Genomic DNA, 26,278 nt, shown 5'->3' on the forward strand with positions numbered 1-26,278 from the left:
AAAAACTGGGTTTCCCAAAAGATCAACTGTTGTTGGCCAGGCAATAAATATTTCAAATCAAAATTTCACTTGGGAAACTTATAAATTGTCGTTCTTTAGAAGAATATACAAAATTGGGAAATTTACCTCATTTAGTAGTTTTGTTTTGCCCAAAATCTCTTCGAGAAATCATCTTTGCCCCATACTTTTTCACGACCCTAATGGAACAAAAGCAAGGAAAGAAAATCCACCATTTTAATTTAAGTATGGGATCAGGAGAGGCTAAATTGGCAGATATACAAGTTGGTCATGTCATGTCAAGAAGTATTTGTTAACCACCTGGCATATGCCATAGAAACCGTGTGAGGCCTTGGGGATACAAAGAAAGAAATAAAATAAAAGTCCTTGCTCTCAGGGAGCTCAATCTAATGGGTAAGACAAATGTACAAACACAAGGCTTCTCATCAAAGAAGGGTAGCATTTTAGCTGGGGCTTGAAGGAAGTTAGGAGCTGGAGTAGGGAGAGTTCCCAGGAATGGAGGACAGTCCTAGAGTGCAGAAGTGTTTTGTGTATTAGTGTTTTTGTTTGTTTGTTTGTTTGTTTTTAATGCAAGAAACCATAAAGAGACCAGTGTCACTGGTTTGAAAGGTACAAGAACATTGGAAAGATAGAAAGATGAACAAGCTATGTAGAATTTTAAATGTTAAAGGAGAGTGGACCGTGGAGGCAGTTAGATGGCTCAGTGGATTGAGAGCCAGGCTTAGAGATTTGAGGTCCTGGGTTCAAATTTGATCTCAGACACTTCCCTAGGCTGTCATCCTGCCCCATTCCCTAACCTTTACCGCTCTTCTGCCTTGAAAACAATACACAGTATTGATTCTATATCTCCTTATTTAAGAATTTTATGTCAATTACTTTTTTTTTTTACACCGAAAGAAGTATAGGAGTTCAGACATAAAAGATTCTGTGCAAGTAAACTGCAGATACAATTATCTTTCTTTTTTTAAATCACTTCCTTCATTATGATTTTCTTAGTAATTGCACAACAGTTATTTCTTCATTTGACTTTAGTTCTGTGTAAAAGAAAAAAATAATACTAACATGAATTTCTAAACCAAAGGCTATCTGGATTCATTCTGGAGGGAGGTGTTTTGCTTCCCTTAAATGAATAAATTTGTGGGGGAGGGGTGCTATTAATTGGACTCCCAAAACATTTATTTATTTATTTGTTTTAACTGGTGGTCAAATATATGCAACTTAAGATCCTTTAAAGCCTTTATTTAGATACTGATGGGTGCATATAAAATTCTCTGAACATCTGCTGATTTGATTTCAAGAACACATTTTTCCTTTTTCTTTTCTTTTACTAATACAGGTTTTCATTTAGGAAGAAAAAAGGGGAGTGGTTAACACACTGTTGCAAGGAATTAGATTTTGGGCAGGGTAAGATTTTCAGATTTTTTTTATCAGTATAATGTCTTGTTTAATGAATATGTATGATAGAGAAAGAGAAGTGTCATAGATTCCTAATATAAAAATATATTTTAAATCTTGCTTAATTCTTGTTACCTTTTAGAATAATTGGTGTTTGGGGCTATTGATAAATTTGTTTACATTGGTAATTACAATACTTAAAATTCTAAAATGACATACTATATTCACCTGGACATAAAAGTTTTACCAAGAGCACACATTTCAAGTGTAGGAACAATTTATAGTACAGCTACTCCCTTGGGATGGTTAAAACTTGAGGAACTAAACATTATTGGACAGATTGCTTTCCCATTTTAAGTAAGGGATAGATAAATATTTATATCTGTTAACTTTCTTCTGCTGCCTCTAAGGAATTACCTGACTCACAGTAAGTGTTTAATAATTGAGTTAATTAACTAAATTATAAGCATATAAAATAATATACCATGATGAGTCCTCCATACGATCCTTTTTTTTTTAACCCTTATCTTCCATCTTAAAATCTATACTAAGTATGAGTTCCAAGGCAAAAGAGCAGCAAAGGGTTAGGAAATTTCCAGTTAAATGACTTGCCCAGGGTCATACAACTAGGAAGTTTCTGAAGTGAGATTTGAACTTCTGTTTCTAGACCTGACTTTCAGTCTAGTGAGTCGCCTTGTTCCCCCCTTGATAGGATTCTTAACAATACTGACATTACTACTTTTCTGTATCTGCAGAGCAAGATATGTGCCCTATAGTGTAGGAAAATATGCTACAATATAAGACAATATAAAAGAGGCTAGGAAAGCCTGCAGCAAGTAGGCATTATGCCTATCCAGAAATATAGAGGTATGATGGATCACTGCAAAGAGAATCTTGCCCTTGTTCTTTTGACACATTTCACTGTAGGGTTATGAATGATAATAATAGCTAATTTTGTATATCTCTTAGAGGTTTCCAAAGCACTTTACCTGCATTTTCTCATTTGATAAAGGATAGGAATTATATTGTTCTACTCTTTGTATAATGATTTTTCGTTTTCAGTTATGATGAATAATTGGATATTCCATACTGAGGATGTTTCATAACTTTTTTTTTTTTTGTAACACATCTATGCTGTTTTAGAGTAGCATTTTTAGTTGGTTTCTATTGAAAGGTTCCACACAGAGAGTATACTCAATTCTCCAAAACTCAGGTCAGTTCAGGTCTGACTGTTCATCGGGTCAATAAAGTCCTTTATTTCTTTTTCTTCCTTTTTTAAGTTTCTTTTACTGCTTCTTGACATCTTTGCTAAAGGAAATAAAGATAGTGGGAGAAGTAAAATGAAAAACTAGACTTTTCTACTTGTTCATTTTGGTAGTAAATATTCATAGGGAAGAATTGAAATCATTGACTCAAATGAGTGAGATTGTTGTATTCAGTGTGTAGAGTGAATCTTTGTTCTCCATTTAAAAGTTGTGAAAATTTGTTAGTGATATTTCAGGTATTGGTATTTTGATAAGACCACTTACACATTAAATTTCCTCTTTTGGTACATCCATAGTGCATGAAGGCAGTAATAGCTTTTCAAATAAAAAAATTTAACACTTCTTTTGTTAAAATAGACTGAGGACATCAAAATACCTTCATTGTCTGGGTTGTTTAAACTCATCACTGCAATTAAAGAAGTTTTTTAAAATTATTTTGAAACAAATGCTTTAATATATGGTAGTTGTAAACTGATAAGTTTTTAGGTATTTGTGCTAATGGAGTTGTTGTTTTTCACCATTTTCCTTGATGCGTGAGAAGTGATTAAAAACATGGTGCTCAAAAAGGCTTGTTGCCTTCACTGAAAATAAAATCAGTCTCTTTTCCATTGTCATATATCCTTGCTTAGAGACCAGAATTGATAAATATATTTTGTAGCTAAATTACTCTTAAAGGGTTAATACTTATGTAAATAGGGACCTAGGAATACATTTTTTCTATAGGATAATTCTTTAACCTGAATTAATTGAAACCAAGTAGCAAAGCCCTGTTACTTTGGACCATTTTCTGGGACAAGAAACTAAGCAAATTTTTTTTCGAAATTCATACTCCTGAAATTTGAAATTCAGTCTCCTGAAATTCTTGTTATTTGGGGAATTATCCTTGGTGAATTTACCAAATAGCCCTGTACTTTTAGTTTTTCAAGTTATTCGAGGACTGGCGTTTATTAGGTTGTATTGGTTTACTTTATATAAGATTGTATAGTTCTGAAGACTTATTCATGGTTGTTAAAAGGAAGTTCTCTTGTTGGGGCAGGAGTCACAAGTCACAACAAAAGCCTGAACTATTTTGGTCACTATTTTATAGAACATTCACAATTATGAAATGTGGCCATCCATATATCCCTTTGGGCACACATAGTGACATCATTCTGTTCAACTTAGCATTATTGTGTTTTAATTTGAAAGAAATTCCAATCGTACCTGTTTTATGGATAAGGACCATGGGGAGAAATGCATAATAACTAGTATTTGAACTGTAGACTAATTGCCGGCCTTTCTGCCCCTCCCCCTACTCTTAACCATCTCCTATTCTGATAAGTTTATTCTTAAAAGAATAAGAAGTAGTACTGAAAACAGAATGGACCTTTGGATAAACAAACATTAGTATCATCTTAGGAAAGCCTCGTTTGCTACATCTTTCAAATATTGCTGTTGTATCTCTAAAGCTCCCTTCTGACCATAGATTTTGGAATGGTTTTGGAGTAGTCAGGAATATATTTAAATCATTTCAGTGTCAAGGATTTGGTTTATTGATTTGCTACCAGCAATTTGCCACCAAAGAGCTGGAGTTCATATCTCATTTCATCTATGTATGCATTTAGCATAATTTGTATTATACATTGGTTATGCAGGTTGTCTCTTTTTTCACTTTGATTATGCACCCCTAAAAGGGAAAGACTGCCTAGATTTCATTGTATATATGATGGAAGATTTTCACATAATATATTTGAGGATCTGAGTGAACTCTGTAACAACCCAAGAGTAGGATCTGAGAATCATTTGTACTTTGAGCTTATCTATGATCTAATTGATGTGGGTATTCCTCCAGTGATAATTGTAACCCCATCCATGCCTGTTTGTCTTTTAGTGTAATAATGAGTGTGAAATACAATGTTTATAATTTTGTCTTTGCCAAATAAATCTGATTTCCAATACCTAATAAAAAACCCAGCTATCATGCCATCCATTAAGTTTCTATTAATATTGATGAGGTTTATGGGGATGGGGTGGCATGATGAGTGGATTCATAGTCCATGGGGTCTTTGGCTTTGATGAAGTAGTTTGCCTATTGGACAACTTCTTTGGACAACTTCTGGCTTAAGTCTACAGGAAACCTGAATGTTGGAATCTGTCGATTGTGATCAAATTTTCTTTATACTGGAGGGAAATAAAAAAAACTTGAATGGATCCTGTTGTGCCTTACAACTAACCCCTATTTCTTTTTTATTTAAAATAGGTGTTCTCTTCCTTTATCCTATTTCCTTACTATTTATTCCAGTGATGACGAACCTTTTAGAGACAGAGTGCCCAAACTGCAACCCTTATTCCTAATGTGAGCCCCCTCCTGCCTTTTACCCCTGACAGAGGAGGGAGGAAGTGCTCCCATGGGCTGCTGGGCAGAGGGACGAGTGATGTGAGAAGTGTCCTTGGGCCCAGGTGGAGAGGGGGAAGGGAGCAGGTCCCCTCCAGTATGCGTGCCATAGGTTCACCAACACTGGTGGTCCCTTCTTTTTAGTCTTGTGTTTCCTAAAAGGTTCCTAACATGGGCAGATTTTGATTTTCTCCCTTTCCACCTTCAATTATGAATTTTAAGATAACATGATACAAAAAAGGATAAGGTCTCCTGAACTAGTTGATCTCTTGAGTGTTGATTCAGATTATGATTCTATGAGGCACAATACAGCACAAATTTGTTCCTCTGGATTATGTACACAAATTCCATTAAGTCATGCATAATGTGCAGTTAACATTTTCAGTTCTATAGGAGCAATTGATATCTTTGCATAACAGTTTCTATTAAGACATGAGATCTTCCTATACAGATTTATCCATTTATTTCAAAGTAAATAACTGGCATTCTCTACCCAGTCCCTTTCATACAGTCTGTTTCCTGTCAATCACCTACACTTCTGATAAGGTGTGATCTCTTTTTATCTCCTCACACACATATACCCCATATTTGGCAAAGAAAGCTGCTATGTTTTCTGTCTCAAGGGGGAATTATAAATTGATATTGTATAAATGGAGACTTTAAAGATTATTCCTAAATGCTTGTGAAGTTGTGAGAAATTATTTGAAACTATTGAAGAATCCACCATGGCCAAATTGGTTGTGGCTAAAACAGTGATGGGCAGAATCTGATTCACTATAAGTGACCTAATGAATGAGACCATATTTCTGGATCTCTGCCACATAGATAGGTCATGGTGAAGTTAACGGGTCTTCTCATGTTCGAGTCTGCCCTGGGCATGTTGAGATGGCCAATTGGGAAAGCAGATCTGTACCTTGGAAGACAAAAACAAAACTAGAGAGACAGAGTGTGTGTTCTCTTTTGGAATCTCAGAAACTATGTTCTACCCTTAACTTGGTAAGATTGACACTTGTGCCTGCCTATCACATCACTCCTCCCTCAATTTGACAATAAAGTCTTTCAAAGGCTTGAAAATTCTAAAATGGAGTTTCCATCAAGGTAGTTGTAAACAACATGTTCTGATGAAGAAAAGGAGATAAATTTTTTTGTTGGAAAAACCACACTGATTAAAGACAAAACATTCCTATAAGAAAGATTACCAAATATTGCTGGTTACCCTAATAATGGCTAACTTTTATCTAGTGCCCATTTAGCTTTGTGTATATAACTTTCTTATTTGAGCCTCCTAAAATAGCCCGATGAGGTAATTACCAAAGATGTCATTTTCATGTTACAAATGAGTAAATTGAGGTTCAAAGCTTAGCACGTGGGCATGCCACTAGTTAATGTCAAAAGCAGGACTCAAAGACAGATCTCTTCAGGTCACACAGAGAACCTTTCTCCTTTGACTCAAAAAGTATTTGCTGAGCATCATTCTGATGGAGTGGAAAAGAACACTCAAGTCAAAAGTCATGGTTCTGTTACTTTGTTATCTGTGTAGCCTTGGCCAAGTTACTTATGTTCTCTGGGCCTGTTATGTCTTCTATAAAAGAAGAGGATTGGCCTACATTTCTGAAAGTCTCTTCTGTATAAATCCTTGTGTGCCTTTGACCTATATGACCTATTCCCAACCTATAATAAATTGGAAACAAAATTACTTAAAAGGATGTAAACTAGATGAATGGGGAAGGTTTTTGCCTTAGAAATACTTCTCAGAAGAATGGTAAATAAAACCATTTTTTAAAATAATGAGCATGGAGTGATGGGGACTAAAGAAAAGATTCAAGTCGAGGATAAAAGCCCTTGTTCTATGTGGACATTGGCAAAAAGAAGACATATTACAATGAAATAGATTTGTGGGATGAAAACAGATTCACTAAGTTTAAAAGAGGGTCCAAAGGCAATAGGGTTTTTTTCCTTAGGTTAAGAGGCAGTAGGTTTTTTGTTTTGTTTTGTTTTTTGTTTTAAGGCCAATAATCTTCTGGCCACATTCTATTGGCTACAAATCTGAATACCACATCATGACCAGGGCATTGTTAAGTAGTTATTAAGAAAATAATTTAGGATTTTGTTGTTTACTTTTTCAGTGTATTGTTTGTCTTGTCTGACTCTTCATAACACATGAGATTTTCCTGGCAAAGATCCTAAAGTAGTTTGCCTTTTCCTTTTCTAGCTCATTCTACAGATGAGGAAATTGAGGCAATCAGGGTTAAATTAATTCCCAGGGTCACACATCTAATAAGTGTCTGAGACCAGATTTGAACTCAGAAAGATGAAGCCTAGCACTTTATCCACTCTGCCACTTAACTGTCCTCATTAATTTAGGTAATTATTCTGTAATTTTGTATTCTGAAAAGGTGCTAACAGGATGAAACTTAAAACCAATATGACTTCCAAGAAATCTCTGACTGGAAGAAATAGGCTAGTTATATATTGAAAGCAAGAGATGGAAGAAGGAGTGCTGTCCTTGTACCTTCCTGTTACATTAGTGGGCGGGGACTCCCTGGATATGCTTTAGAAAAGAGTATGGACAGGCTTCCCACAGATTAGAAGTCTGGCATTCAAGAAAATACTAAATATCATTTAGAGGTTAGATCCCAGTTCTGTCTATCTTTGTAGCCCTGAGTTTTATGCTCCAGGTCAAGATTCTTAATCTTGCATCTGAACAGGAATCTCTTATATGCCTAGAGTATTTCTTTGGAAAATTCTGTGTCAGGCTCCCAGTGCACTAGGCTAGCCCCTACTCTCCAGACCTTGATTGCTTTCTATCTAACGAGGCAATTACTTATGTAAATATGTAAAATAAATATAGGTTCTGGGAAGCAAGAAAGGTACCAGCTGCTGTGGTGAATTGGGAAAGGATTCTCAGAGGTGGAGTGTATTTTTTTCCCCTCCCATTTGTTCCTTGTCTTCTGTGATACTTTGCTCCCCTAGTTTTATCTTCTTTCAGATCATTCCTTCTTTTTTAACAATGAGCACCTTCAACCTTTGGGAGCTGGCTCTTTTCACACTTAATAATAAATACCTTTCTTTAATGTCTTTAGCTACCGTGTCTCTCTACTGTTTCTGTGTCATAAGGAATATACATGCCACCACCTAAAATTAAACAACATAATCCTTGGCTCCCCATACAAGAAGCATTTTATGATTTTCCTGTTAGTACAAATTAAGTCTAGTGCTGCAGAACTGTATATCTTATCCCAGGCATGGAGGACAGCTCATAGAAAAGTGTGAGGACATGGACTATCTAGTATCTGTAAAAAATAGCAAGAAGGTTGGTTTGATTGAAATAACCACTAGTGGGCTATTTAGCCTTGGCCCGATAACCTTTACTAGGGGGAAACTCCATTCAGCTTTCAAAGTAGCTCTAATTGTTTGGAAAGTTTTCCTTGTAGTAAACCTAAATTTGCCTCTTAACAACATATCCCAATTATTCCTGGTTCTGTCTTCTGGGGCTGGGCCAATCAAACATAGTTCTTCCCCCTGACAGTATTTTAGTACTTTGCCTACATCAATATGACTGGGTGTTTTTTTGCCCATCCTCAGTAGGGAATGTGGATCAGAAAGCCCAGTAGCTACTCTCTGGTTTGAGAGGGCAGAAAAAGAAGCTGGTGGGGAGAGAATTGAGACTTGTTAGTTCTCGATAAAATCTATGCAGTGAAATGTAGTCCTGATACTTGGCTTCTTTCATTCTCTTCCTCCAAGTTGTGTTTTTTTGTTTTGTTTTGTTTTGTTTTGGGGGAGTTTTTTGGTTGTGTGTTTTTTTTTTTTTTTTTTTTTTTTTTTTTTTTTTTTTTTTTTTTTTTTACCTTTGTTGTTGTTGGTTAATGGTAGGAAACCCCCTTTGTCATTTTTCTCTTGTAAGTCCTTAGACATCTTATCCTCATGAGTACTCAGTGCCACACATGCGTCTGTTCCTTCTGTCTCCTCAGCTTGTGACACTCTGGATACTCTGTAGTACATCTTAAAGGTTTGATGATTCCTGTAGAAATGCATCTTCAAAAAAATGTTATGCTAAAAAGAATAACAAAATAAAAAATACCAAAGTGACTTGTTATATGTTCATGGTTTTCACTTTTTTATTTAAAGATGGTGGAGCCAGGACAAGACTTGTTGCTTGCTGCTTTGAGTGAAAGTGGAATTAGTCCAAATGATCTTTTTGATATTGATAGTGGAGATCCAGGCCTTGCAACCCCAACACCCACTCCACCTGTTCAGCAGGTAAGATAATTCTCCAAAATCTCATGAATTTTGTTGTTAATGCTCCCTTTCCTAAATTTTAAGATATGTTTTTTTGAGATTTACATGCAGAAGGGATTCTTTAGATTTTGAACTTCAAATCTTCAGTTGCATATGAAATTATTTCTGTGTATCCTTATTCTTTCAAGAATTCTATTATTTCTGTTAGTACATGCTATTACATATTTAAGAATAAAATTAATGTTTAGACTTTAGTAATATCCATTTAATAGATTGTCTTTGTATATGTGCTTTTTTTAGCAGCTTATATTTATGATTCATATGCACATTTTTTTCTATAAGCAATCTAAGATTATAAAATTGATGTTCAAAGCGGCTACTTGGAAAGATTTTTTGACTTTCAAAGTACATCATGTTCTCCATGCTGATCTAAGATCTCATTGAGATCCCAGCTGTATTGGAAATAAAAGACTTTATTATTATAAGATAATGAATTTCCTTTTTCCTTTGTGATATATCTTTCTAGTCAAGGATTTGGTTTTCAGTTTAAATGTAAGGTATTTTAATTTTGGAAAATTATAAGCAACCTCAACAATTCCAAAACTTGCACTCATTCTTTCTCATCTTTTGTCTACTGCACACGCACTTTCTTCTCTCCTCTTTCTGTCTCTCTCCAGTCAGTGCCACTTAGTGCATTAGAACTAGGCTTGGACACTGAGGCAACAGTTCCTGTTAAACAAGAACCAGAGACTGTATCTACTCCAGCACTATTAAATGTTAGGGTAAGAATGATTTAGAATTGTGTATGGTAGTATGAGGGTTTAGGGTTCCAGAAAAAAAGGGGTAAACAGAATTGGATTGATTCCCTTTCATATTTCACGTGGCATGTCCCTAACAGAAATGTATCTTCTGTTGAACATGTCAGTGAGCTTCCCAAAGCTACTCTACAGTTCCATTCACAACTGAGGGTAGGGCCTTATTAAGATAATGCACAAGGAGAAACCATGTTATTTAAACTTCCTCTGATATATTTTAAAACAGTAAAGCAAAAACAAAATCCCTTAAAGCAAGTATTAACCAAAGGCTGCTAGCAGCATATGTAGTCGTTGGACTGGGTGGGTAAACGATATTTTGATAATGAAAATACAGGGTTTTAATTTGTTGTGAAAAATAAATGAAACCATCCTGTAATTTTTTTAAAGAGACTAATTGAAATATAACAAAATTGTTGGAGAAAATAGAGATGTAGTTGCTATTGTTACTTTCAAGAAAATGCCCATTCAATTCTATTTAAAGAGGAGAGGTAGTTAGATTGTAAAATTTTAACCCTTACACCTCCAACTGATTATTTCCCTCTCCTTCAAATCCCATGATTACATGGTTTTATGATAAGTTCAAAGTAATAACTTAGCTGTTAATGAGATTTTTTATTTGCTAGATTAAGGCACATTCTTGTGATAAGCAGTTTTGTTTTCAACCAGGTTCTTCACACCAAGCATTTATATTATTCGAGTGAATTCAGTGTGATCCAGGGGAGTGATAATATATCACTAATAGTGATCCAAGGGAGCAAAAAAGTCATCCAATCCCAACTTACTTTGTAGGTGAAACTAATTGAGGACTAGAAAAATTAAGAAAAATGAACCAGAAGTTGTCAGGGACCTGGCAATTAAAATAGCCTACAGAATTTCAAATCATATAACATTTGTGTTAGAGACATATTAAACTAGTAACCTGATGTTGTCATTCATATTGTTTGGTTTTTTTTCATAGCCACAACCACCATCTACTACAACTTTTGTACTTAATCAGATAAATCAGCTTCCAACTTTGGGAACCACAATTGTAATGACTAAAACCACACCAGTAACGACTACAAGGCAAACAATAACTTTAACAAAAATTATCCAGACTAGCACAAACACACGACCTTCGGTTTCAGCACCAGCCGTCCGTAATGCCTTGACCTCCACACCTTCAAAGGACCAGATCCAGCTGAAAGATCTGCTGAAAAATAATAGTCTTAATGAACTCATGAAACTGAAGCCGCCTGCTAACATTGCTCAGCCAGTGGCAACAGCAGCCAGTAAGTCTTCTCATATTCACTAGTAACTTTTGTTATTATGTTATTATGTGTTGTCCAGGAAAAGAGAAATTTTAAATATCAGGGTTTTTTTGAGTTATATAGTCAAATATTAAAAGTTGAACATGGGGAAGTGCTAACTACATGAATTGGTTTATTGTGTATAGGATGTATAATTTTAATCTTTTAAAGCTTTGGTCTAAAATATCTAATATCAAAAAATGCTATCACTAGGACATTCATTCAACAACCTTTTATTGAGCTCCTACTTTGGTATAAAGCCCAGTGCTCACTATTTTGGGGGATTAAAAAAAAAATTACCCAGCAACATGGTCTCTTGTCCTCATGGAATTTCCCCTTTAGTGGGGGAAAAAGTGTATCTTTAACTGTAATGAAAGGTAAAATATGAAAGTGCAGTAAGAAGTACAAAGTATCGTTCACAAGAGGGAAAGAGTATTCTTCCCTGGGAAAATTGGAAGGCATTTCATTTGAGGAGCAGTATGGCAGCAGGAAGAAGAGCTTAGATTTGGATCAAGGAACCTTGTTTCCAATACCAGCTCTACAACTTACTCCCTTTGTGACAACTCATTTGACCTTTTTTTTTTTTTTTTTTTTTTTAACCTTTTTCCTGTTTATAAAATGTACTTAATAATACTTGAAATACTTGTCCATCATGGTTTACTATGTCAATATAAGTTGTTGCTATTCATGAGGAAAAGAGCCTTTCCTAGAATGAGTTGAAAGGGACCACAGGGATCATCTGATCCAACTTCTACTCAACCTTGAATCCTGTCCATTGAGAACAAGTGGTCGTAAATATATTGCCTTTTCTTGAAGATCTTCTGGGACTAGGAATTTGTCTGTAAAGCAATCTATTCCCTACTTGGATACCATCAATCATTAGTTAGTTTTTCCTTTTATTTGAAGTGGTAAGGGAAGACATGGACTGTGGGCAGATGCAAAGAGGGAAGGAGTCATTTAAGGCAACTAGAGCAGTAAAAGCAAAAATATGGGTATCTCTCCAGAAGACTTTAAGTTATGTATGTATTATGAAAAACTTAGTTTCAAACTTTTTTCTATAGATATAATACTCTTTAAAATATTTTTCGATTGAATTTCTCAAATGAATACATTACTCATGGTATTGGTGTTGATTATATATTAAGTGATGAAGTTTTTTCTAAGAAAATCTAATTATCAAAAATTGAAATTTCAGGAAAGATATTTTTGTTGCAAAAGAATTCACCAGTTTCATTAGTGAGTTTCTCTGTAGTGCTTTTAAGATATATATATATATATATGCACATTACTCCTTGTCTGTAGCGATACTGCTTTCGTAGTTGTGTTTTTAAGGTTATAGTCATACTTGAAATTATTTTGAGAGTCCAATTATGCTGTGTAAGATTAAGGAGGTGGCTATTAGAGGAAAACAGGATTAGCCAGTCCATTATGTTGTGTCTTGGCTTCATAATACTATAGTTTCATTTAGAGCTACAGTAGGGTCATTGGTTTAATCTTCAAACTTATAACAAATGTGAGCCCTTTCTAGATGAATAACCATCTGTGTTTAAGACTATATCCAGTTCTGTGGAAGTAGAAACACAGAGCAAAAACAGCTGCTTGATCACATAGGTCGATGGGGACGTGATTTCGGATGTAGACTCTTAAGTGATCACTCTAATGCAAATATTAATAATATGGAAATAGGTCTTGATCAATGACATATATAAAACCCAGTGGAATTACTTGTTGGCTACAGAGGTGGGGAGGGGGAATAACATGAATCATGTAACCATGGAAAGATATTCTAAATTAATTAAATACGTTTCTTCAATTAAAAAAAAAAAGACTATATCCAATTCTGTTCAGAGAAACATGATAGCTATTTTAGGGGAGACAGCAATGTCTACTGACATTAAATTTTTTACTGACTTGATGACTTCTACATTTTATAACTTGACAAAGGAAGAGGTCTTTATTTGTTCCCCACAGTAGCCATCAGGACCTGGGCCTTTGGTAGTGTTGATGGTTATGGGACAAGGGAATAGTTTAAGAAGAGGTAGGGAATTGATTAAATTACTAGTTCATGGGGGCAGCTGGGTGGCTCAGTGGATTGAGAGCCAGGCCTAGAGATGGGAGGTCCTACATTCAAATCTGGCCTCAGACACTTCCTAGCTGTGTGACCCTGGGCAAGTCACTTAGAACCAAAACTGAGTTTTTTATATTATGGCATCTACTATCTTTTGTATTATGTCCATTTCTGGTATCTTAGAGTTAGTGTTCTATATAACTAGATTAAAACTTCCACTTTCTCACTTTTCTGTGAGAATACCACCATCATTTAGGCTTAAAACCTTGGTGTTATTTTGATTCTGCCCCATGCTCAGTACCTTATAAATTTTGTCATTCATCAAGGCTTCTTCATAGCATCATAAAGAATTTTGCAACCATCTATTCCAGTCTCTTGTTTTACAGATGAGGAAACAGAGGCTCTGGGGTAATTCTCTAACCTGTCCTCCCTTGGTCACACTGATAGAAAATAGTAGACCCAAGTTTCAAGTGCCAGTCTCTTATCACTTTTCTCACATAAAAACTGTTCATTCATTCAGGTCATTCTGTCTACCATTTGTCTTTGAATAAGCTATAAAACATTTTTATTCTTGCCTCTCCTTGTTCTTTCTGCCATGAATGCCCTACATCCTTTCTCCTTTCCATCTATTGAAATATCCTACCTTCCTACCTGATCTTGAAGGCATAGTTTAGTTACCACCTTCTCTTTCTATGGATGTATCTGCCCTCTAAACACAACTTTTTAACACTAATCCTTCTGTTTTAGAATTAATACCAAGTTTTGGTTCCAAGTTAGAAGAGTACTGGGAAGGCTAATGGAGTCAAGTGACTTATCCAGGGTCACACAGCTAGGCTGTGTCTTGACCTCCTGCTTCCAGGCTTAGCTCTATCCACTGAGCCACCTAACTGCCCATAGGGACTCACTTTTGAAATGATCATAGGTTTTGCGGTAACCATTTCCTCTTTGCCTCTTCTGTGTCCAAAATACTCTAACCCTATGGAGCAGGAGGCCATACTTGGTATACTCATTTGCTCCTTCCCAATACCAAGTGCTTAGTTGAGTGAGAAATACAAACTAGGAGTAGCATGTTGCCAAAATTGTTGTTTTAGATTAATTGGTAAGTATATAAGATTGGAGATAATGAAGGCAATCTTTTAAACAGGGAGTTCAGCTCCAAACTGTTCCAGTAGAACAAATATAAATTCCAACTCCAAATAAAATATCCCTAAATGAAGCATCCTTTCTTTTTACATACTTTACAGATGACTAGAATGTTATAACATCCCTATCAACCACCCTAAGCAACATTAATTTGCGTATCTTTGAGTTAGTTAAGCTTTTTTCCCTTCTGTTTTTTTCTTAGCAATTTAAGAAGTCACTATATTTCCAGGTCTAGGGTAGAAAAAGAAACTTATGAATAGTAACCTGGAGATTTGGCCTTTGCCAGCTAAACCCTTTATATGTTATTGCGTGGTGTTTAACTTGTCATTGTTTCTATGATATGACTCTGATACAAAGGATAAATAATAGGCTTCCCTATCACTGGACTCTAAGCTTCTCAAGGTTCCCTGGTTTTCTTCCCATGGGGTATTAAGGGGGCAAGGGAGGAGAATCAAGCCTTCTTATCCTCATTTCTTCTAACTTGTCATTTGGCCTAGTGATAGGGACTAGTCCTGTGATTTTATTGTCATAGAAATAATAACAATAATAGCTAACATTTATATTGTGCTTTCAGGTTTGGAAGTCATTTTTTGTGTTAACTGCCTTTACCAGTGAAGGTTGCCTTCTCTGCAACTTGAGAATTTTAGAATATATAGGTATCTTAACATGCTACCCACAGGCCACATACTGTGCCCACACTGCTCTGGAGTATGGTGCAAATATATTTGGGAAATTACAAAATAAGTAAAAAATACAAGAAAAAATAGATAACACTAAGTCAACTTTCAGCCCATAGAGATCCTCCCCTCCCCCCTTTCTGTTTGAGTTCGATACTACTAGGATAGAACACTGAGAATTTGAATGTCTTGTCCAGGGCCATGTAGCTATTTGTGTGTATGTTAGAGGTACAACTTGTACTCTTGTCTTATTGTCTCCAAGGCCACCTCTTTATCAATGATGCCATGCTGCCTTAGACTAATGATGATTTGTATGTGATTTCTGCATCTCATCTATTTTTGTCAGGCTATTCTTACTATAGGGTAAAAAGACATCAAGGCCATCCTTCAGCATCAGGCACAGAATTGTTTAAATCTTATGTCTGGGAAGGGGAGTAGAGGCAAATCCCAACTTGATTATTTGCTTCTAGAAATAATTGTTTTGTCTCCAAAGGCAATAAGTGCCATCAATTCAGGTAAGAATGATTCCATTGTGGTGATAACACTGGGTTTGTGGTGTCTCAAAATAAAACTATCATTCATATATATATATTCTAGTTTTTCATGGAGTTCTTTTCTGAGTTTTTATATTTGGGTTTTTGTTATGTTCATAAACTCTTGTGTCCACATTTTTCTATTGACATATTGATTAATTGAGGTTAAAATTGATATAAAAGTATTTATCTAGTAAGTCATGGTACTAAAATTCTAAGGTGTAATTTCTTTAAGAAATAAATATTAAGAAACCAGTACCTGTATTGGGCTATAATGCTATCTTAAGCCTTTGTAGGGTAGACAAACTTTATAGCAAAATCATAGAGAAGATAGAATCAAATTGATTTTTAAAGCATGCAATGACTTTTTTCTTTTTCTAAAGCTGATGTCAGCAATGGAACAGTCAAAAAAGAAGCTTCTAATAAGGAAGTTGCACGAATATGGATAAATGATATAAAAATGAGAAGTTTTTCTCCCACTATGGTGAGTTTTCAGGGACTATCTGGCTATATTTCTTTGCAGGTATGAAAATAACATTGAATAAACATTTGTTCCTAGCAGACCTCAAAAATGAATAGAGTAAGTTATTTTGAGCTCTGTAGACCTTGAATTGAGGAAGGTGAAGTTTACTAGAATGGACAAATGCTGAAGGAGGGGAAAGGGAGAGGTGAAGTTGATACCATTGTTAGAGTGGCAGGCTGAGAAGAAGCTTGGACTTAATGCTGTGGGCAATGGGGAACCTTGGACATATTTTGAGCAAGAAAACATGGATTAGATTGTTTGTTTTAAATCAGACCTATGATTTCATTAGTCCCAATAAGGTATCTTCTATTCCCATGGCAGACCAGCATTTCTACAACTGTTAGTTTTGACTATGGGACCTGGAAAGAGCAATGACTTTCTCGGGTCTTATATAGTCAGTATGTGTTGGTGACTAAAACCTGAGTTTAGTGTACTACCCTGCTGCCTCTTGAACAAAAACAAACAAAAAACCCCACTGAGGGTGGTTTAGTAAAATTAGACTTGTAGTATGCAGAGGAGAATTAGATGAGGAAGAGACTAATGAACATAGGCAGGGGGTGAAGTTTGGCTATTGCAGTAATATAGAGATAATGTATAATGGACCAGAATAGAGTTGTTTGGTTTTTGGGTTGTTTTTTATTAAAACCCTTACCTTTCCATTTTGGAGTCAATACTGCATATTGGCTCCAGGCAGAAGAGTGGTAAGGGTGCCCAGGATCACACGGCTGGGAAGTGGCTGAGGCCAGATTTGAACCTAGGACCTCCCGTCTCTAGGCCTGGCTTGCAATCCACTGAGCTACCCAGCTGCCCCCCAGAATAAAGTTTTGACAATGAAATGGGTGAAAACATTAGGAGGAAGAGAATTGGAAAGATTTCTTAGTTTTGTTGTTATTTTGTCATGTCCAATTCTTTGTGACCCCATTTGGAGTTTTCTTGGCAGAAATACTGAAGTATTTCCTTCTCCAGGTCATTTTACAGTTGTGGAAACTGAGGCAAACAAGGTTAAATGACTTGCCTAGGGTCACACATTCAGAATTATCTGAGGCCTGGTTTGAACTCAAGTTTTCCTGACTACAGGACTGGCACCCTATCCACTTTTCCACCTAGCTAGCTCCCCTTCTTTAGTTATTCAAAAGCAAAACTATAAAGATGCCAGTATAGGTAATCCCATCTTTTAAAGGGGAGCTATTTGATTATAAACTGATGATTTAGAATTTGTAAAGCATTTTTCTCTAGAAAAATTGGGATCCCAGGAAAAAGCCTATTGTGAATTTCAGTTCGAGTTGTCTAAAGCATAATGGCATTTTATCTTTCAACAATATTTTTTTAAACATTTATTAATATTCATTTTTAACATGGTTACATGATTCATGCTCCTACTTTCCCCTTCGCCCCCTCAACAATATTTTTATGAGGAAGAGCTTTCAGAAGTGTGATAGGATAGTAACTGTCATCTATATGGGTTGGGAAAAGTTGTCAATGAGCTGGCTGAAAGAGGTGAGATAGAATAAAGGTATCCTGGACTTGTTTGCTTTCTGTTGCCATTCCTACCTTGCCAACCTTGGCCCTACTCTGAGAGTGTGAGGAACCTATAACGTGGTGGCCCATCCCAGACAAAAGTCCTCCATTGCAGATGAAAGATAGTTGGGATATTGTGGTCGATCCTAGTTCTGCTCCCTTTGCGCAAGTCATTGAACCACCTGGATTTCAGTTTCTTTCATCTGTAGATGGATTAGATGATTGTTAAGGTCTTCTATGCCTTTCACTCCTTGGGGTAAAGGAACACCATAATCATCCAGGAAGAAATCTCTTATATAAAGTAAGGTTTGGGATTTTGAATTTGATCGTGGGGGAGGAGGAGAAAGGTTCAGGATTTGATATGGGTGTTTCATTATGATGGCAAGATTTTTGGTAGTGGTGTGGTTTTTAGTATTTGATGTTTCCAGGAATAAGAACCTATAGTCTCCATAATGAGTAGTCTAGAAAATGAAAACCACTCACTGATTAGCAAATTTTTTATATTGTAGAAAGTACCAGTGGTTAAAGATGAAGAAGAACCAGAGGAAGAAGATGAAGAAGAAATGGGCCATGCAGAAACCTATGCAGAGTATATGCCAATAAAATGTAAGTCTTATTGGTTTGCCATAGAATTGGGTTTTTGCTGAATGATTTAGATTTCTTTTGAAATTTTTTGTCAATTCCCAACTCAGATTTCAACTCGGCACTTGATATTTAGTCTGCTTTATATCCTAAATTAAAATCCTATTCTTTATGATCTGGAGGTGACCCTGTGAGCAGAACAGGAATTTTGAGAGCTTTCACCAACCTGGAAAGGCCATCCAGTGGCCATCCAGGAGCAGATGCTTAAGTACAGAGGTATATGTTGATTGATTACAGGCAGGAGGCCAAAATAATAAATTTATCACTAATTTGTCACCCTAGAATTTGGGGAATTTGTTTTAGTTTTATCTTTTTGGTTTGTATCTGTAAAAGGTGTACCACATTGGTTAAATCTTGGGCCCACAAAATATTAAAAGTTTTAGATCATTCCTGTATATCTACATATATATTTACTGTCAGGCTTCACAATGAAATTAAGTTTATTGTAAGTGATTTTAAGACTTGGCTCTTAGAGCCTTTTAAAACTAAGGCTAAAATAGGATATAATACTGTGTTGTTTTGCCATGGAACTGATAGTTATGTGGCTAAAAGAACATTGTAAAGCAAACAGTATTCTGATCTTCATTTTCCAAAATTTTATTAAGCTGGTTTATTTCTTTCTCTTCTCTTTTTTTTTTTTTTTTAAACCCATACCTTCCATCTTAGAATCAATACTGTATTTTGGTTCTAAGGCAATGGGGATTAAATGAACTGCCCAGGGTCACACAGCTAGGAAGTATCTGCCATTGCATTTGAAGTCAAGAACATGTATCTCCAGGCCTGGTTATTTATCCACTGAGCCATCCGTCTCCCCCCTTTAATGTAATTTGTTATAGAAGAAGAAAAATAGCTTGTTTGTCCTTGATATCATTGTAGCAGTTTAGTCCCCCTTCTTAACTAAAATGTCTTTTTAAACAATTTTCAATTTAGTTAATTTTAGATGGTTTTTCATATTTAAATGTTATTTCATAGCAGAAGATGGAAACATTTATGGACTGTGCTCTACATTTCTTAAGATGTTTCTTTTTCATCTTTTTTTAATTAGTGAAAATTGGCCTTAGGCACCCTGATGCAGTAGTGGAAACCAGCTCTTTATCCAGTGTCACACCCCCTGATGTTTGGTACAAAACATCCATATCTGAAGAAAGCATTGATAATGGCTGGTTGTCAGCATTACAACTTGAAGCTATCACATATGCAGCCCAGGTATGATTTAGTACTAGTATTATGTAAGGCTGTATACTTCATTCAAAATGTAAACCTTGATTTTTTACCATAGGTTTTTTAAAAAACTAAATTATTGTGGATCTCATGTCTGAAGACATTCAATTTTGCATCATTTTAAAAATGAAATGATTCATTAAATGCCTGTTCTCTTTCAGCAACATGAAACATTTCTACCTAATGGAGATCGAGCTGGATTCTTGATAGGTGATGGTGCTGGTGTAGGAAAAGGGAGAACTATAGCTGGAATAATTTATGAGAATTACCTTTTGAGTAGAAAAAGAGCATTATGGTAAGTGTAATGATTGTCTAAATATGTGGAAATTGTTGGGCTTTCTTTGAGTTGGGGAGTCCAAGGTAATGTGGTGTTCCAAAATTCTTTTAGATTAATGTGATTTCTATTTAATTTTTTTTTTTATTTTTTCCTTTTTACAGGTTTAGTGTATCAAATGATTTAAAATATGATGCTGAAAGAGATTTGAGGGACATTGGAGCAAAAAACATTTCGGTTCATTCATTAAATAAGGTGTGGAAACTTTTTACTATGTACGATTGAGGCAAAACTTTAGGTATGCTTGTGTGAGGAGAACAAAATGCATGCTATATGTATTTGTGTTGTTATTTACCAACTGTCAGTTTTACATTTATTATAAAATGTTTTGAATTTCAAGCAAGAATATGGCTTTAGAGAAAATACTTATTATTGAGTAATTTTGAATATTATTTTCCTCAGAGTTCAATGGATATGGCTTGATAGTAGTTCTATGTATTTTCAGTGTCTACAGAATGATATGGCAATATGTGAATTTTTAACTTAGAGATTGAATCTCTTGAGTGACTAACCAAAAAAGAAGGATGCTACAGATAGCAGAAGGATTTTCATGGCTTGATATATAGTACTTTTCCCAAAGGAACTGATTACTTTGAATTCTATATCAAATCATCTTAGCCACAGGTGCCACTTCTTGCCCTGTTCACCTAACAGTTATCTCTGATTTTTAAAAATACCTACCTGAAAGTGTGTCTGTGATGAGGCTGTGGCTAACAGGTGGTAGATGAAAACTCCAGTTAAATGAGGAAAGCTCTTTGCAGTTGAAATCTTTCCCTTATTCTCCATCTTCACCTCTAACAACCCTGTCACCAGAATAAGACAGCCCAGACCAAACAGTAATACAAAAATATCCTGTTTCTTTTAAGGGAGGAACATTGTCTTACACATAAAGCTTTAGCCCCTTGCAATACTTTGCTATCTTCACACTTCATAAACTTCCATTTTATAGAGAGAAAACCTATGGCACACCAAGGTTAGTATAGTAAAGTATCTTGTCCAGGGTCAAATGCAAATTTTTTGAATGGATGAGAGGAGTGTATGTATTCTCTCACTTGATGCACTGTTCTTTACTTTTTTACTATTAAGGGTAGATTTTTATCATTGATGCCAGTATGCTTAAAAAAAAAAAAAACAGTAGGGAGTTCTTATAAATTTGGTTGTGATAGACCTTTGACCATATTACTTCTGTTTTTAAGTTTAACTTTTTAAAAATTCTACAAAGAGAAAACATTTTGAAAAGAAAATTTCATAATGGAATTTTATTTTAGAAATGGTAAATAAGCTAGGATCATTTTTACTATCTAGTGCTGGCAATATTTAGTGTTTTCATATATTTCGAGATCAACAAAAAGATTCAAGGGGCCTGGGGATATTTTTCAGAGGACTGTAAAACTTTTTAGAGCTATTGCTTTTTTAAATTAAATGAAGATTTAAACACAAATCACTTAGGAGCCCAGAATGCATGGCTAGTATATAAAAGTATTGTTTGACTATCAAATAGCTCATATAATTGGAAGAAAAAAACCTGATAACTGCAGACTCATCTCTTAGACCCTGAAGTACTTACATAGAGTTCAAAGTAAATCACCCACCTAGATAAAATAGTGAAATAATTCATTCAGAATGTGGTAAAATGGAACACAGCTTAGACTGAAAGTCAGAAGTCTGTTCTAATTCCACCTCCATCCCTTAATCTGACTATTTAATGGGTGTAATACCTACTCTTCCTTTCTGTTTGAATTTGCTATAAGAATCCAGTGAGATGAAAATATAAAAGTGTTTTTTGATCTATAAAGTTAATTGTGAATTTTTACCCTTTCTCTTATAGTTTAAATATGGAAAAATTTCTTCCAAACATAATGGGAGTGTAAAAAAGGGCGTTATTTTTGCTACCTATTCTTCTCTCATTGGTGAAAGTCAGTCTGGTGGTAAATACAAAACAAGATTAAAGCAGCTTCTACATTGGTGTAGTGATGACTTTGATGGAGTGGTATCCTTTATGTGTTTGGAAAAAAGTGGGACTAAGTGGGGAGGTTACATAAGAAATCTTAAAATCATATTTCCCAAGTAATTGATTGAAGAAGTGAAAGAATGTTATATTTTTCTCTGAAAATATAAATGTGTAATCTGTAACTATGAAGGATAAGCATATCTTTGGGACAACCTGATCATGGGAATAAAAATAATTAATATGACTCCTGTGTGTATTCTCCAAATAAAATGGGATTCCCTAAACTGTATTTCAGAGGATGTTCGGCCCCACTGAGACTTTGAAGCTTTAATTGGTGTATCTTTAAAACATCTGCAGGCACAATCCCCTATTCTCACTGGTCTATCTCCCCCCCCCCCCCAAAAAAAAAAAAAAAAAGTTAGAGAACCTTCATTTAAGTGCCTCCTCAAATTTTATTTTTGTTTGTTTGTAAATAAATTTAGCCCTTCCCTCCCTTCCCTATCACAGATAGCATCTGGCAAGATATATAGATTATGTGTTTCTACTTCTCAATTCCTTCTCTGGAGGTGAATGTTGACAAGTTACTCTTCAAATAGTAACTCTGACTGTATATAAGGTTCTCCTAGTTCCACTTGTTTCATTCTATCTCAGGTAGTTCTTCCCAAGTTTTTAAAAAAGTAATCTGCTCATTGTTTCTTATGGTGAGGTAGTAATATTCCTTCACAATGATATACTACAATTTGCTTAGTCATTCCCCAATTGATGGACAGCCCCTTGATTTCCAGTTCTTTGTCACCACAAAGAGTGCTGCTATCAATTTTTTTGAACAAAGGTTCTTTTCCTTTTTCACCTGATCTCCTTGAGAACTAAGGATATATAGAGTTTTGTAGCAATCTGGGTTTAATTATGAATTGCTCTCCAAAATATCTGGATCAGTTCAGAGTTCCATCCAAGAGTTTATTAGTGTCCCCATTTTTCCACATCCCCACCAACATTTGTCATTTTGTCCAATTTGATGGGTGTGAGATGATTGGAATTTTTTTGATTTGTATTTCCTTAATCAATAGATTTGGGTTTAGAGCATTGTTTTATGTTACCTATATCTGGCTTTGAATTTCTTTATCCAAAAACTATTCATATCTTTTGCCCATTTATCAATTAGGGGATGGCTCTTATTCTTAAAAGCTTGACAAAGTTCTCTATATTTAGATATGAGACCTATCTGAGAGACTTTCTATGAAAACATTCCCCCAATTTTCTGCTTTCCTTCTAATCTTGACATTTGTTTTATTTGTAGAAAACCTTTTTCAATTTAATATACTAAAAATTATCTATTTTACATCATACAATGCTTTCCATCTGTTGTTTACTCATAAATTCTTCTATCCATTAATCTTATGCTCCTCTTTTTTTCTAATTTGCTTATATCTACTTTTCTGTCTGAATCATGTATCCATTTTGATCTTATCTTAGTGAATGGTGTAAGATATTGCTTTATACCTAGTTTTTGCCTAACTTTTCCAGTTGTCCTAGCTATATTTACCAAATGGTGATTTCTTGCCCCAATAACCTATATCTATATTTCTGTCAAATACAAAGTTTCTACTATTTGTTGTATGTCTATTCTGTTCCACTGAGCTGCATTTCTATTTCTTAGCCAGTACCAGATAATTTTGATAATTACTGCTTTATAATACAGTTTAAAATTGTTAATTCTAGACCTCCTTTTATGTATTTTTTCATTTGTTCTTTTGTTATTCTTAATTTATGGTTCTTCTAAATGAATTTTGTTGTTTTTTTTTTCTAGCCCAGTGAGATAATTTTTCTGTTAATTTGATTGGAATGGCATTGAATAAGTAGATTAGTTAGGATTGTTATTTTAATATTTCTCCAGTTACTTAGGGTTGACTTTATTTGTGTAAAAAGTATTTTATAATTAAATTTGTGTATTTCTTGGGTTTGTTTTGGCATTATTTGGCATATTCTCAGGTATTTCTCCCCAACTTTCATATTCCTTTCCCAAGACAAAAATTGTAGAAGCTTCAGAGACTTAGAATATATAGTTCTTTTTCTCCTACAATTAGTGATTGTAATGTTCACGAGGTTCATTTCTTGACTCATTCTTCAAAGATAGTATTTGATGAATGCCACAAAGCCAAAAACTTATGTCCTGTTGGTTCTTCCAAGCCGACCAAGACAGGCTTAGCTGTGCTGGAACTGCAGAACAAATTGCCAAGAGCCAGAGTTGTTTATGCTAGTGCCACTGGTATGTGTCATTTATTTTTCCACCAACATTCCTACTCTCTTCTTCCTTACAACACCCTTGCCTCTAGCACTAATGGTTGGGGGTTGGGGGCTTGTTTTTTCTCTTTCCTTAAAGGTGCTTCTGAACCAAGGAACATGGCCTATATGAACAGACTTGGAATATGGGGTGAAGGAACTCCATTTAGAGAATTCAGTGATTTCATTCAAGCTGTAGAACGAAGGTAAATTTAGAGATTCCACTTCATCACTTTTAGAAATAAAAATCATTTTTTGTATTAAAATTTTACTCTTTTTAATGATGTTACTGGGTTACTTTGTATTTTTTGGCATTTTTTAGAGGTGTCGGTGCCATGGAAATAGTTGCTATGGATATGAAGCTGAGAGGCATGTACATCGCCAGGCAGTTGAGCTTTACTGGTGTGACCTTCAAAATTGAAGAAGTTCTCCTTTCCCAGAGCTATGTTAGAATGTATAATAAAGCAGTGAAACTGGTATGGGCTTGACTTTACCTAGTAGTTAAAAATTCATATTTGATGTTTCAGTCATTTTGCTTAGTGTGGTAAAAGTCTTTCCAACCCACATAGCTCCTGAATTTGTTATATTTTTTTTCCTTTTTAAAAATATGAAATAAAGAAAAGTGCTTATTAGCTAAAATGCTAATTGAACCAGTAGCCTTTTTTTTTTAACTTATACATTTAAGCCTTATTGTCCTGAGTTTAGAGTATTTTTTCACAACTAAAAATATATTACTCTGATAGAATGTTATATAGAATTAAATGTATTTAAAAATCTGTGAAAACAAGGAGATAGGAAGAAAAGTTGACTCTACTATCATTGATGCCATAGTCAAAAATTCAAATGTAACTTGAAAAAGCTTCAAGTATCTTCATTTGCAAACACTATTTAGCTATTTAGCTATGCAGCATGTAAACTTTTGCTATTTCCTTTATTTAGTGGGTAAATGCCAGAGAGAGATTTCAGCAAGCAGCAGATCTTATAGATGCAGAGCAGCGAATGAAGAAATCTATGTGGGGACAGTTCTGGTCTGCTCATCAGAGGTTTTTCAAATACCTGTGTATAGCATCCAAAGTTAAGAGGGTCGTGCAGCTGGCACGAGAAGAAATCAAGAATGGAAAAGTAAGTTATTAAAAGATATCAGCTAATCGATCTCAATTTGTATGTGAGAATTGGTGGGGAGGCTTCGTTTCTGTTTTCTGTAAAAATAAAGAGGCAACACTAAATAGTTTGGAAGGATCCCTTTGACTTCTCAAGATTTTAGGTGTCTTTTGGTAGATCTGAGATTTTTTATATTGTAGAGTTTGATCTGTTTTTCCTGTAGAAATCTTCAAAAATATAGTTTTTGTATATTTCTATGTCCAAAGTTTAACCATAAATTTCCTACTTTGTCTTAGCCTCTTGTATTTTTTTATCTTGCACTTAATATATCTCCTCCTCCCTCTAGTGTGTTGTAATTGGTCTGCAGTCAACAGGAGAAGCTCGAACTTTAGAAGCCTTAGAAGAGGGTGGAGGAGAGTTAAATGACTTTGTGTCAACAGCCAAGTAATATTTTTGGTTTTATTTTTGTACTTTTACTTGTACTTGTATATTTTACTGTAAAAAGTGGGAATTTTTCAGTAGTTAAAATGGTTTCCTCTAATTTAACTTTTGCAGTAAGACTAATGTACAAATTCTTCACTGTGGAATGTTTTTTATAATATTGCTCAGGTTTTAGTATTTTATGAATTAGTGTGTAAGACTTCTGAGATTATTTCGTACAATAGCAATGTTTAATAGCCTAATGATTCTGAAGCTGCAGGGGCAGGAATCCTTAGCAAAATCAAGTGTTCCACATGTCAACTAAAGCCTGTATAGACTCAGAAAGATTGTAGAGACAAAGCGTGTTTGGGTATGTCTGTGTCCATCCATCCTTCTGTCTATCTCTTGGGGCACAACCTACAAAGTGTCACAGCATAGTACTTTTTGTCTTCTCTCTGCAGTGTATAAATAT

General features: G+C 35.0%; 1 protein-coding gene across 3 annotated transcripts in view; it reads left to right on the plus strand.

Moving 5' to 3' along the window:
* The first annotated feature begins 9,165 nt into the window (after nucleotides 1-9,165).
* Nucleotides 9,166-26,278, plus strand: part of SBNO1 (strawberry notch homolog 1) — a 36,570-nt gene continuing 19,457 nt past the window's right edge. Inside the window, exons 1-14 of one of the 3 annotated variants that reach the window (XM_044673168.1) lie at nucleotides 9,166-9,312; nucleotides 9,969-10,073; nucleotides 11,065-11,377; nucleotides 16,200-16,300; nucleotides 18,367-18,463; nucleotides 19,545-19,705; nucleotides 19,882-20,015; nucleotides 20,159-20,249; nucleotides 21,883-22,044; nucleotides 24,136-24,271; nucleotides 24,386-24,491; nucleotides 24,608-24,761; nucleotides 25,225-25,407; nucleotides 25,733-25,830. In XM_044673168.1, the coding sequence (XP_044529103.1) occupies nucleotides 9,181-9,312; nucleotides 9,969-10,073; nucleotides 11,065-11,377; nucleotides 16,200-16,300; nucleotides 18,367-18,463; nucleotides 19,545-19,705; nucleotides 19,882-20,015; nucleotides 20,159-20,249; nucleotides 21,883-22,044; nucleotides 24,136-24,271; nucleotides 24,386-24,491; nucleotides 24,608-24,761; nucleotides 25,225-25,407; nucleotides 25,733-25,830 (1,973 nt within the window). In that variant the 5' untranslated portion in view covers nucleotides 9,166-9,180. The remainder of the gene's footprint in view (nucleotides 9,313-9,968; nucleotides 10,074-11,064; nucleotides 11,378-16,199; nucleotides 16,301-18,366; nucleotides 18,464-19,544; nucleotides 19,706-19,881; nucleotides 20,016-20,158; nucleotides 20,250-21,882; nucleotides 22,045-24,135; nucleotides 24,272-24,385; nucleotides 24,492-24,607; nucleotides 24,762-25,224; nucleotides 25,408-25,732; nucleotides 25,831-26,278) is intronic. The other 2 variants (XM_044673180.1, XM_044673174.1) reach the window with 2 other exon arrangements.

The sequence above is a fragment of the Gracilinanus agilis genome, chromosome 1 (assembly GCF_016433145.1).
Source record: "Gracilinanus agilis isolate LMUSP501 chromosome 1, AgileGrace, whole genome shotgun sequence".
In the NCBI taxonomy this organism is placed as follows: domain Eukaryota; kingdom Metazoa; phylum Chordata; class Mammalia; order Didelphimorphia; family Didelphidae; genus Gracilinanus; species Gracilinanus agilis.